Source organism: Apium graveolens, chromosome 9 (assembly GCF_009905375.1).
Source record: "Apium graveolens cultivar Ventura chromosome 9, ASM990537v1, whole genome shotgun sequence".
Taxonomy (NCBI): Eukaryota; Viridiplantae; Streptophyta; class Magnoliopsida; order Apiales; family Apiaceae; genus Apium; species Apium graveolens.
Window position 1 is genome coordinate 4,184,478 of NC_133655.1, and position 12,540 is coordinate 4,197,017.

The 12,540-nt window shown below is 36.5% G+C and overlaps 3 protein-coding genes across 3 annotated transcripts; all 3 read right to left on the reverse strand.

Moving 5' to 3' along the window:
- Window positions 1-1,078: 1,078 nt before the first annotated feature.
- On the reverse strand, window positions 1,079-1,540 carry LOC141684874 (uncharacterized). Its single transcript, XM_074490011.1, has one exon. The coding sequence runs from the start codon at window positions 1,538-1,540 to the stop codon at window positions 1,079-1,081; it is 462 nt and encodes a 153-aa protein (XP_074346112.1).
- A 15-nt stretch (window positions 1,541-1,555) lies between these two features.
- Window positions 1,556-6,107, reverse strand: LOC141684875 (uncharacterized). The gene is made up of 5 exons (XM_074490012.1): window positions 5,906-6,107; window positions 3,545-3,792; window positions 2,909-3,436; window positions 1,997-2,498; window positions 1,556-1,941 (listed from the first exon to the last, which is right to left on the reverse strand). Exons 1-5 carry the CDS (start codon window positions 6,105-6,107, stop codon window positions 1,556-1,558), a joined length of 1,866 nt encoding a protein of 621 aa, XP_074346113.1.
- An 8-nt stretch (window positions 6,108-6,115) lies between these two features.
- Window positions 6,116-6,688, reverse strand: LOC141684876 (uncharacterized). The gene has a single exon (XM_074490013.1). The coding sequence runs from the start codon at window positions 6,686-6,688 to the stop codon at window positions 6,116-6,118; it is 573 nt and encodes a 190-aa protein (XP_074346114.1).
- Between the last annotated feature and the right edge of the window lie 5,852 nt (window positions 6,689-12,540).

The window sequence follows — 12,540 nt, forward strand, 5'->3', positions numbered from 1 at the left end:
AGGTTTGGGGTTTGGTACCTTTAAATCGTAGTCGTTGGTTCTGGTGGGAGGGCACCTGACTAGAATGGATGTCTTACACGTGTCAAGGTGTGAATGGCTGAGAAATGTTCCAAGGATCCTTTGACATATGTCTTGATTATTCTCATGATTCATTAATGATAGTTGTCATTATCATGTGTTTGGACATGTGTATCACGTGTTGGGCTTTTTGAAACTTGGGCCGCGGGGAAGCTTCGGTCACGGGTTGCGGTTGAGCCGGTTATAGGCGGAGCTGGACCTATTCAAACATAGACCAGGTAGCCCAGACCCGGGTCCAATAAGGATTTTATATTCTATCATTTTCGTTATATTATCAAAAATTATTTTTTATAATTAGAAAATTATTAAATTATCATTTAAAAAAAAATAAAAAATAAAAAAATAATTTTTTATATTTGTCCATTCCGTTTCCAAGGTCATAACCAAATAGGGAAAACAATTTATCATCATTTCTTTTTCTTCCTCCTTGATTCCGTTTCTGATTTACTTTCCGTTTCCGATGAACGAACCAAACCCCCTTTTACGCTGTGCTCCCAAGATTTTTTGGGAGAGATGAGAAGAGAAGAGATGGGAGGAGAAGAGAAGAGAAGAGAAATAGTAGAAGAAAATAAATCTGTAGTGTGCTCCCGAGTTCGTATAAAAAAGAAGAAAAGGTGACCAAAAAGAAGAAGATTATGTGAGAGATCTTTCCAAATCTTCCCATTTTTGGGAAGAAAGTTTTGGGGGAAAATTTTAAGGAATTTTATCTCCGGATCATTTCTTTTCTCTCGCCAAAACACTCGGGAGCACGCCTTGGAAGGAAAATTTTAAAATTATCCTTTTTCTTCTCTTCTCTTCTCTCCATTTTCAAACTCTGGAGCACAGCATTAGGGTCTACATCATCTAAAAATTGTAAGATTCATTATTTAAATTTTAAAATATCTTTAATGATTAGCATGTATGATCTCCCCCTAATTTTTTTTGAATAAACTGTTGCTTGCATTCAATTAATCACATCAAATTCTAGTACATGAGAAAGAAAACTAGGAGGAATGACATGTCACTCTCCTTTATCTGACATAGAATAGGTAGCTCTAGCTAGAGTGTGCGCCACACTATTCGCAGATCTAAACGCAAACTGAAATAGCACCGGATTTATGTGCTTTAACAACTGGATGCAATCACCCACTATGGTTCCAAAATATGAGTTATCAGGAGCTCTGTTACATGCCTGAACCAGTACTCTCGAATCAGTTTCAAAAACACAGTTCTTATGCTGCAATTCAATAATCCATGATAATGCTTCCTTGAATGCAATTGCCTCGGCTTCCTTTGGTCTCCATACTCCTGCTATCTTCTTACATCTAGATGCCGGAAACTCACCCCTTGCATCTCGAATAACTGCAGCACATCCAATACCATTCTCCTGGAATATCATCGCGTCTACATTCACCTTTATCCATCCTTCTTCCGGTTTTTTCCACCTTTTGTCTCTCTCTACTGTTCGACCATTTACCACCATTGTTTGAGCCTCTTTTCAATCCCTCAACAAGTTATTAGTTGCTGCTACCACTCCAAATACAGACCCATTTATCTTCTCCCAAACCAATCTATTTTTTCTATTCCATAAACTCCAACACATCATTCCCAACTGAACACATTGCTCTCCTGAATAATTATTAAAGACTTTCCTGATCACTATACCAGCTGCGTCATTAGGATTGTACTGCACATTTAAGAGCACCCCTGCCATATTCCAAACAGATTTCGCAAAACCACATTCAAATAAGACGTGAGTGTCCGTTTCATCTGCAGAGTGGCACCAAGGGCATAAACCACCAATATTCACTTGTTTCATTACCAATGTACCAGATGTTGGTAAACATGTTGTACAAAATCGCCATAGAAAGTTTGTAACTTTACCTGGTAATTTTAACGACCATAATTTAGTCCAATACCCTTTATCAGTGGTATTCACTCTTAACCGTGTACTCTCCTTTCTTGTCAAACAGCCAGAACCATGAGTCCGTTGCACGATTCCTCGGCACTGGGATTTGCTTTATTAGCTCAAAATCCCTAGGTTGAAAAATATCCTGAATTATATCAAAATCCCATAAACACGCATCCTCCTGTATTAACCCATGTACTGAACTCTGTTGAAGCTGTACATGCATTGGAGTTCTCACATACCCATCAACAATATCTGGTAACCACGGATCACCCCAAATCCTTGTATCCCTTCCATTACCAATTCGTTTTCGAGCCCCAACCTTTACCACATCAATTGCTGCCATAATACTTCTCCATGCATAGCTTGGATTAGTACCTACTGTAGCATTTAAGAAACTGAAATTAGGGTAATATTTCGCCTTCATAATTGCAGAGACTAAGGAGTTAGTTTCTTTAAGCAACCACCAACCCTGTTTAGCCAGCATAGATAGATTAAATTTTCTTGTCTCCCGCATACCCAAACCTCCACACTGTTTAGGATTACACAGTTTACTCCATGTCATCCACTTCACCCCTTATTATTACTTCAATTTCTCCAAAAGAATGCATTCATCTTTCTTTCAATTTCCTCACATATAGTAACTGGAATCAGAAATAAACTCATCTAGAAACTAGGCACCGTTTGAGCTGATGAATTTAATAACGTTACCTTCTCATATTTAGATAGCTCTTTATTATACCACCCCTTCAACTTTTGCTAGCACTCGGTCACTAAAGAAGCCAACCACCTCCGTTTTATTATTTCCAACACACATAGGCATACCGAGGTATTTACCAGGCTTTTGCGCTTGTTTTACTTCTAAACATGCACTTACCTCTCTACATTCTTTCACTGGAGTATTTGGACTGAAAACACCTCAGACTTATCATAGTTTATCACCTGCCCTGATATGGCCTCGTATCTCCGTAGTACATTCTTTAGCGTTTGTGCTTCTGATTTTGTTGCCCTTAGAAAAAAGTAACAGTCATCCGCGAAAAGTAGATGAGAAATACTTAGCGCCTTATTTGCAATCTTGCATCCATGCAGTAATCCACTCTTCTCGTTCTCTCGAATCATACCACTTAATCCTTCAGCACAAAGGATATATAAATATGGAGAAATCAGGTCTCCTTGTCGTATTCCTCGATGAGGCACAACCCCTCCAAATATATCACTATTTCTTAGAAAACTGTAGGAGACTGTCTTGACACATTGCATCACCCTCTCAATCCAGATACTAGGAAAGCCATATCTCCCCATCATTGATTCAATATATGACCATTCCAATCGATCATATGCCTTAGAAACATCCACCTTTAAAGCAGCTACTCTAGTTCTTCCTTGAGTTTTACGATGAATATAATGATTAATTTCATAAGCTACCAAAGCATTGTCAGTTAACAAACGACCTTCAATAAACGCGCTTTGCTTATTTGAGATAAGTGCATTTAATGTTGGTTATAGTCTATTAGCTAACACTTTGGATAAAATTGGCATCAACACATTACATAATGAGATCGGTCATAGGTCAGCCACTTTCTTCGGATGCTTCACTTTCGGAATCAGGCAAACTAGAGTTTGATTCACTCCATCTGTAAGTTCTCCAGTATCGAAAAATGTTCTACAAAACTCAACCACATTTGTCCCAACTATCTCCCAGTAGGCTTGATAAGAACCTGGGAATAAACCATCAACCCCAGGTGATTTGTCAGCAATCATCTTGAAAACCGCTTTTTTTACTTCCTCCTCCACAATAGGCATGGCAAGCAATTGGCTTTGTTTTTCTGAAATATTGGGGAAGTTAATTCTTGATGGCAAATTCACCCCTGTGCTTGTACTATTAAATATATTAGTGAAATACCCCGTAATTGTTGGATTTTGATCGCAGCGGAGGCAGGTAAAACACTTTTACACATATAAAATCCAAATAAAAGCATATAAATCGTGGTAAAAAACATATGGATCGATTACTAACCTTTAATATGCGATCCAAAAGCAACGATCGGAGATCCTTAGCAGCTGCTCCTCAAACGTGAAGCACTCCACCGGTATCCACCAAGAAAACGACGTTAAGGAGGAGGAGGAGGTGGAGAGAATTAGGTCTTTCTAAAAATTGGGGTTAGAATAAAAATAGGGTTTATAATAGTATATTTATAGGCAAAATTTTCAGCTGAAATTTTTCCATAAATATTATTATTATTATCCCATTTATTATTCTCATTAATAATTAAAACACCTTTTAATTATTAATCCTTTTTCTAAACACTTTAGAAACAATTCTCTCTCTTGATTTAATTTCCAAAAAATTAAATCCTTAATTAATAATATTAAGAAATTTTCTTAATTAATTTATAATTAATTAAATCTCATTTAATCAATTATTAAATTTTCCAATTAATTATTTATTTTACAAATAAATAATTATTAGCCATTATTAATTAATTCCTCCACCATTAAATCATTCTCTTTTTATGGTGTGACCCTGTAGGTTCAATATTAAGCCGGTAGTAGAAATAAATAATAATAAAACTATTTTATCATTATTTATATAAATTCTCTAATTTATTAAATATGATTAATTAATTAATCATATTTATTCTATATCGTGAGGGATACTTCTCAGCATATCGCGACTATCCGGATAATACGAATTCACTGCTTAGAATACCAAGAACCTATTCAGTGAATAGTTACCGTACAAAAAACTCCTTCTACCCTACAATGTCCCGATTAAATACAAGGCATGGATCTCGTGTCAGGCCTATCTAATTCAATCACTTGCTTACCATTTAATATGCTTAGTTCTATGCAAATTAGAAACTCCTTTCTAATTTCATTTACTCTGGCCAGAGATTCCTGAACTAGCATAAGTGGATCAGTCTTGAACATTCGCTTCCTTCACTGGAAGGGGTAGATCCTTTATTGATCATACACTATCTTCGTGTACAAATTCCTATACCCAGTAGAGCCCTAATAATTGTCCCTGGAGACTAAGAACTAAACCAAAGCATAGTTCAGTGTACACAAGATGATTATGATGACCTCAAGTCTAAGGATACTTGTACAACTATTACTATATGAACAAATGCTGACACGTGAGTGAACTCCATCAGTTGTTCAGTTGGGCGAGTCATGTTCAGTGAACTTATTCTATAATAAGCACCTACATACTAGCTATAGTGTCACCACACAAATATCTATGAGAACAGACATCCTTCATTATGAAGCAAACATAATATGTACCGATCTCTGCGGATTATTAATTACCAGTTAGTAATCCTATGATCAGGAACTATTTAAGTTTAGAGTTATCATCTTTTAGGTCTCACTATTATGATCTCATCATAATCCATAAAAGCTTTACTCTAAACTATGGTATATCTTATTTAAACACTTAAATAGATAGAGCCAGTAATAAAAACAAAACAAGTCTTTTATTAATATCAATGAAATCAAAATAGATTACATAAAGAGTTATTCCTAAGTCCTAATACATGATTGGACTTAGGACATATTCCTTTCAGTAATAATTTCTTGAATCTCAGTATTTGTTTCCTTCCATTCCCCATCCTCATTCTTCAATTTTTTAATGCTGTTATGCTCCTTTCGATTAGATGCAAACTTATGAATAAAGCGGGTATTTTTATCACCATCTCAGAGCCAAAATTGTTTGGCTCTTTGACGCCAAAAAATTTCCTGTTTTTCTAATAGTTTCATATAGTGCCAATGAGCAGTATTGTACTTCTGAATACCCCACCTATCCCTTCTTGATTGATACTGTTGCATGTCCGTCCTATATTCCTTCATCTTTGTTTTCATCTCCCGAAACAAACCCCCACCCCACTCTTCCAATTTCAAACAATAGCTCATTATTTTTATCCATCAGATTACATCTACCTTCCTCCCGCCAACATGATTGCACTATACCTCTACACTCTCTTTCTTCAATCCACATATTCTCAAACTTAAATCTTCTACTTCGTTGCACAAAAACTTGTCTATGTAATTGCAACAGCAAGGGCAAATGATCCAATGTTGTCACCTCAAGAACCCGTACCTCTGCTGAAGGAAACATTTCACACCAACTAATCATTGCCATCCCTCTATCTAATCTCTCTTGAATCCATGATTTCCCTCCTCTTGATCTCTCCCATGTGTACATATACCATGCAGCCCACAGTCCATTATAGCTTTTGAGAAACCCTCCAATAATTTTCTAGGCTGATTTTTTCCTCCTCGTTTTTCCTCCATAGAGACAATGTCGTTAATGTCTCCTATAATGCACCACGGTAAAGATGAGGCTACAGACAATTCTCGAAGCATATTCCAAGATTCAGTTCTTCTAGCTCTTTCCGGGAAGCCGTAATATCCAGTATATCTCCATTTCCCAGCCTGGTCATGACTAATTTCAAAGTCAATAAAACTCTGGCAACTGTTTACAATTTGCACAACACCTTCATTTCTCCATATTAATACAATTCCTCCTCCATGTCCCTGTCCGTCAACAACAAAGAACCCTGCAAACCCTAATCTCTTACACACATTTTCCACCTTACTTTGTTTCACCAACGTCTCACTCAGAAAGATGAGACTAGGCCTATACTGTTGGTTGAAGTCCAACAGAAGTTTAACTATTCGTGGGTTGGCCAGCCCACGACAGTTCCAAGCTAGAAGACTCATAATCCTTGGCGGGCCAGGACCCCAGGACCCGCCAGCAACAAGTTTTTTGACACGTTCAGTTGTTGTCACTCATTTATTTGCATAATATTCAGCTCATTATTATTTCCAGCTATTATATTCTCCACCGCTTTCTTTTTGTATCAATTACTATTTTTTCGGTATTAAATTCCTTATCTCCTTCAAATACTTCGTTCATTCCTTTTTAATCTCCTAAATCATCTTTCTCTCCTATATGTTGTGTCCTCAATCACGTGATTTAACAAGAATATCTCCAATCTCCCCTCCTATCTCGCGAACTCGACCATCAACTTCCATAAATCTCACACCCTCCAGTTGTCCGCCATGTCCGGTTGACGATATTCCTTGCTGTTTCTGGGCACCCCATACAACTTCTCCTCCAACTGCATTTCGAATCCATCTTGAGCCAGTACTCAGTTTTACACCCCTAGTCTGTGCACGTAACCATGTGCCACATGCTTTTTCCATCTACTTCTCCGGGTTTGCATAAACAACTGCACAATCCCTTTCAGAATGCCCTATAATCCCACAAACAAAACAAAACGTACCAAGCTTCTCGTATTTAAAATTTAACCAACTCTAATCATTTCCTTCACGCTTTATTTTCATCCTTCGTTTTAACGGCTTGTCAACATTAAGTGCTACTCGAATCCTAATATAAGGTTTCCAGCCCCAATCAAATGTTCCCGGCTCCGACTTGATATACTTCCCCATTGATGCACTGATGTTCTTCAAAATATTCTCCGAAATAAATCCCCTAGGCATATCATGTATTTGTACCCACATTTCCATCTCTTGTAACTGTATTGTGTTTGGATCCTCCCCCATCCCTACTTGTTGTAACACCAGCATCGATTGTTCAAAAACCCAAGGGCCTCCTTCCAGAACCTTTTGCATATCCAGTTTTTGAAATAAAACAAATGAATATTTCATGTCCCCCATAGCATAGACTTCCATTCCTTCTTTTGGTCTTCACAGTGATGCCATCAAGTTTTGCATAGCCTGGAAATTGATATTCTTCTCAGTCAAAAACCTCCCCACCAGCATAAATGTTGGCCTCTGTTCAATAATTTCATCCTTTGTAACCACTATCTCCTTTTCCTCTTCCTCTTCAATTACAAGTTTTGCGTACATTTCCTCCAATGATGTTCTACTTCCAGACATGATGGTAATGCTTTCGAATTAGAATTAGAATGGACTTTGGAGTCCTAAATGGTAGGAAACTGATTCCTTATCCTTCTAGGTCCCTTAGAGGCTAATCTGCAAGGATTTATGTCCTTATTGGGACTCTTCTTAAACGCTGATTTTTCCCTTATAAATTAATTATGAAATTAATTAATATTCAGGGTTTTGGGCCTTCTTTATTCCATCAAACCTGATCTGGTCCATCAGGCCTGATCAATGTGTTAACCTTTTTGGTCTGAATGTCATACATCTTCTTATTGGGCCTAGTAGCCCAAATCATGTGTATTTAATGTAATATTTAATTACGCAATCAGGACTTATTTATTCCCTATCATTTCCCCCCCAACTTTTGGGAAACCGTATAAGATTTCGCAAAAGTTAAGTTCACTCATTCCCTTACAGGGTATCGTTTTGTGTAAAGTGTGGAGCGACCTACACATTTACAACGATTGGCCTTGTACACGGCTTCAGGGTTAAAAAACTTTCCTATTATTTTCTTATCTTTTCCCCTCTTTTTAGAATTTTTCTGGTATTTTTAGGAATTTTCCCTTTACTCCCGAGATTTTTCCAAATTTTCTGCAATTTTTCAAAAATATTTTCCAATTTTCAGCCCCTTTTTCGACTAGGATCCTAGTCGAAAATTTAACCTGGATCCTAATCGAATTTCGGGCCAGCCTTTTAATCCTGCTCGAAGCATTTCAACTAGGTTCCACGATCTGGATTTCGACCAAGATCCTAGTCGAACCTTCGACCTGGATTTTGGTCAAAATTTATGTCCTTGTTTGATTCTTGGTCGAAGGATTTCAACGAGGTTCCACGACCTGGATTTCGACCAGGATCCTAGTCGAACCTTTGACCTGGATTTTGATCGAGATTTCCAGCCTTATTTGATTCATGTTCGTAAGGTTTCGACTAGGAATCACGACCAGGGTTTCGACCTGGATCCTAGTCGAACCTACGACCTGGATCTTTGTCCTCCTTAAAAGTTTCATGTTTGATTTATGACCAGAATTTTGACCTCAATCCTGGACTTATTGATAAGTGATTTTCTGGCTTCTGTTCGAAAGAATTCGAACTGGATCCACAACTTCAATTTCGACCTCCATCATGGTCTTTTTAACCCGAATTTTTTGGGATTTATGACCTCAAATTCGACCTCAATCCTGGTTTTTATTGGGCTTTTCCTAATCCAACTTGGATTGGGCCGTTTATTGGGTTTTTCCTAATTCAAATTGGATTGGGCCTTTTATTGGTCTTTTCCTAATCCTTATGGATTGGGCCTTTTATTAGGCTTTTATTTCTCTAAGTCCTGTTTGGATTTGGGCCTTCTATTGGGCCTCTTCCAAATTAGAACTGGACTTTAGTATGTTCAAATACCTCTTTTAGAATTCCCTAGAATTCTTGGGAATATTCTTGAATTTTTTCTTCCCTGTTCATTTATTTCTTTTAGAATTCCTTGGAGTATTCTGGCATATTCCATTTTCTGGGCTTTTAAACTTACTGGGCTTTTTGTCCCCTCATCTTCACTTTTTCTCCTATGAAAAGGAGTGAGTAGAGTCTATTGCTCCTCACTTCTCATTTCTTACCTAATTAAGTTTCCTTTCTCTCTTCTTCTCTCAAAGATTTCGGAGGAATAACTGGAGGTCATAGCTTTTGGGTCCAAAACTTTCATTTAGCAAGCCAGCCCCTTTTCTCAGTGTTACTTCAGGTAAAATACCTTTCCCTCTTCTCTTCCTGTGCTTGTTTTTGCATAGTTTGTATTTTTAAAATTGTCTTCTTTTACGTCCTTTTTCAGATGGTTGATAAGAGAATGACTCGTTTGGCCAAGATGAACGTGGCCAAAAAGTCTAATGAGTTCCCCATTCGATCAAGGTACACTTCCTTGATTGATATGATCAACACCCGAGGGGATGAGTACCCGTCTGACGCGCATCTGGACGCGCATGATCACGTCAGTATCTTCCGGGATCCAAATGAGCTGAAAAAGTTGAGTACTTTTTTCAAGATCAAGGAACCCTTCAAACTGAATCTTGCGGGTCCGGCCGACAGGGTGAAAGGGATATGTCCTAAGTCCAATCGTGTATTAGGATTTAGGAATAACTTTTTATGTAATCTATTTTGATTTCATTGATATTAATAAAAGACTTGTTTTGTTTTTATTACGGGCTTTATCTATTTAAGTGTTTAAATAAGATATACCATAGTTTAGAGTAAAGCTTTTATGGATTATGATGAGATCATAATAGTGAGACCTAAAAGATGATAACTCTAAACTTAAATAGTTCCTGATCATAGGATTACTAACTGGTAATTAATAATCCGCAAAGATCGGTACATACTATGCTTGCTTCATTATGAAGGATGTCTGTTCTCATAGACATTTGTGTGGTGACACTATAGCTAGTATGTAGGTGCTTATTATAGAATAAGTTCACTGAACATGACTCGCACAGCTGAACAACTGATGGAGTTCACTCACGTGTCAGCAGTTGTTCACATAGTGATAGTTGTACAAGTATCCTTAGACTCGAGGTCATCATAGTCATCTTGTGTGCACTGAACTATGCTTTGGTTTAGTTCTTAGTCTCCAGGGACAATTATTAGGGCTCTACTGGGTATAGGAATTTGTACACGAAGATAGTGTATGATCAATAAAGGATCTACCCTTCCAGTGAAGGAAGCGAATGTTCAACGCTGATCCACTTATGCTAGTTCAGGAATCTCTGGCCAGAGTGAATGAAATTAGAAAGGAGTTTCTAATTTGTATAGAACTGGGCATAATAAATGGTAAGCAAGTGATTAAATTAGATAGGCTTGACACGAGATCCATGCCTTGTATTTAATCAGGACATTGTAGGGTAGAAGGAGTTTATTGTACGGTAACTATTCACTGAATAGGTTCTTGGTATTCTAAGCAGTGAATTCGTATTATCCGGATAGTCGCGATATGCTGAGAAGTATCCCTCACGATGTAGAATAAATGTGATTAATTAATTAATCATATTTAATAAATTAGAGAATTTATATAAATAATGATAAAATAGTTTTATTATTATTTATTTCTACTACCGGCTTAATATTAAAACTACAGGATCACACCATAAAAAGAGAATGATTTAATGGTGGAGGAATTAATTAATAATGGCTAATAATTATTTATTTATGAAATAAATAATTAATTGGCAAAATTAATAATTGATTAAATGAGATTTAATTGATTATAAATTAATTAAGAAAAGTTCTTAATATTATTAATTAAAGGATTAAATTTTTGGAAATTAAATCAAGAGAGAGAATTATTTCTAAAGTGTTTAGAAAAAGGATTAATAATTAACAGGTGTTTTAATTATTAATAAGAATAATAAATGGGTTAATAATAAAAAATTTCAGCTGAAAATTTTGCCTATAAATATACTATTATAAACCCTATTTTTATTCTAACCCCAAAATTTTATAAAACCTAATTCTCTCCACCTCCTCATCCTCCTTAGCATCGTTTTCTTGGTGGATACCGGTGGAGTGCTTCACGTTTGAGGAGCAGCTGCTAAGGATCTCCGATCGTTGCTTTTGGATCGCATATTAAAGGTTAGTATTTGTTCCCTATGTTTTTACCACGATTTATATGCTTTTATTTGGATTTTATATGTATAAAAGTGTTTTACCATGCCTCCGCTGCGATTAAAATTCAACATTGGTATCAGAGCATAGGTTGTATGCATATAGATCTGTGGTAAAAATTTCAGAATTTTATGTGCTTGTATGAATTAATTATGATTTTTACAAGTTATATCATGGATTAATTTTGTCTGATGAGAATTCGTTTCTCAGAATAATTTTGAATATTGATCTGGGTTCTACAAGTGTTGTAGATCGTCTGGGTATTTTTCTTATATTTTTATGATGTATAGATTTTTTATTATGAATTTTTGAAGTTGTTCCAATTAAATTCGTAATTAAATAAGTATATATATGTATATTCAGTTGTATATATATATCTGCTATATATCTGTGGTTGTTTATGCTGCTGCACGGAAAGATAGATAAGCAAAACAAAGGTACAGAGTACAGTACGGCGACACGGTGACCAAGAAAGAGAAAAAAAATAAAAAAAATAAGCAACGGCGGCTGCTGCAAGAGAAGGGAAAGGGGTGTCGCGCATTCCGGGAATGCGTTACACCCTGTGGCGCATTCACGGAATGCGTTACACCTTTTAATGGCTTAAAAGGGGTGTAACGCATCAGCGGAATGCGTTACAGGGCCTGTAACGCGTTCCTGTAATGCGTTACAGCCCGTCTGTTATTTTTTAAATTTGATTTCTGGGAGTTTCGTAACTCCGTTTTGGGCGTGCAATATATCGTTGGATTCGTTTTTCCGAGACGGATCTAATGGAGTGATTAAATTTTAGTTTATATAAAAGTTTTGAACTGATTATATTCCATGAAGTGTTTTAAAGCTGTTTTTGACTGTTTTAATTGTTTTTAAATGCTTCATGTGATATATAGAGATGTATAATGCTTAGACCAGTATGCTAGATGATGTAACATGCCTACCTTGATGTCTATTCATGTTGATATATGTGATATATGCTTAGTTTATCATGCGATGATAGATTTAGGTGAACTTAAATGAACATAAGGCGTTTGTTAGAC

Excerpts from the sequence above, each read along its gene's own strand:
- LOC141684875 (XM_074490012.1), bottom strand. The coding sequence starts at position 6,107 with ATGGCAATGATTAGTTGGTGTGAAATGTTTCCTTCAGCAGAGGTACGG. Across the intron at positions 3,793-5,905 it reads ATCATGTTGGCGGGAGGAAG|AAAAACAAAGCCAATTGCTT; the intron begins GTAGATGTAATC and ends CCAATATTTCAG. Across the intron at positions 2,499-2,908 it reads ACGAGGCCATATCAGGGCAG|TGTGGAGGTTTGGGTATGCG; the intron begins GTGATAAACTAT and ends AATCCTAAACAG.
- LOC141684874 (XM_074490011.1), bottom strand. The coding sequence starts at position 1,540 with ATGGTGGTAAATGGTCGAACAGTAGAGAGAGACAAAAGGTGGAAAAAA.
- LOC141684876 (XM_074490013.1), bottom strand. The coding sequence starts at position 6,688 with ATGAGTCTTCTAGCTTGGAACTGTCGTGGGCTGGCCAACCCACGAATA.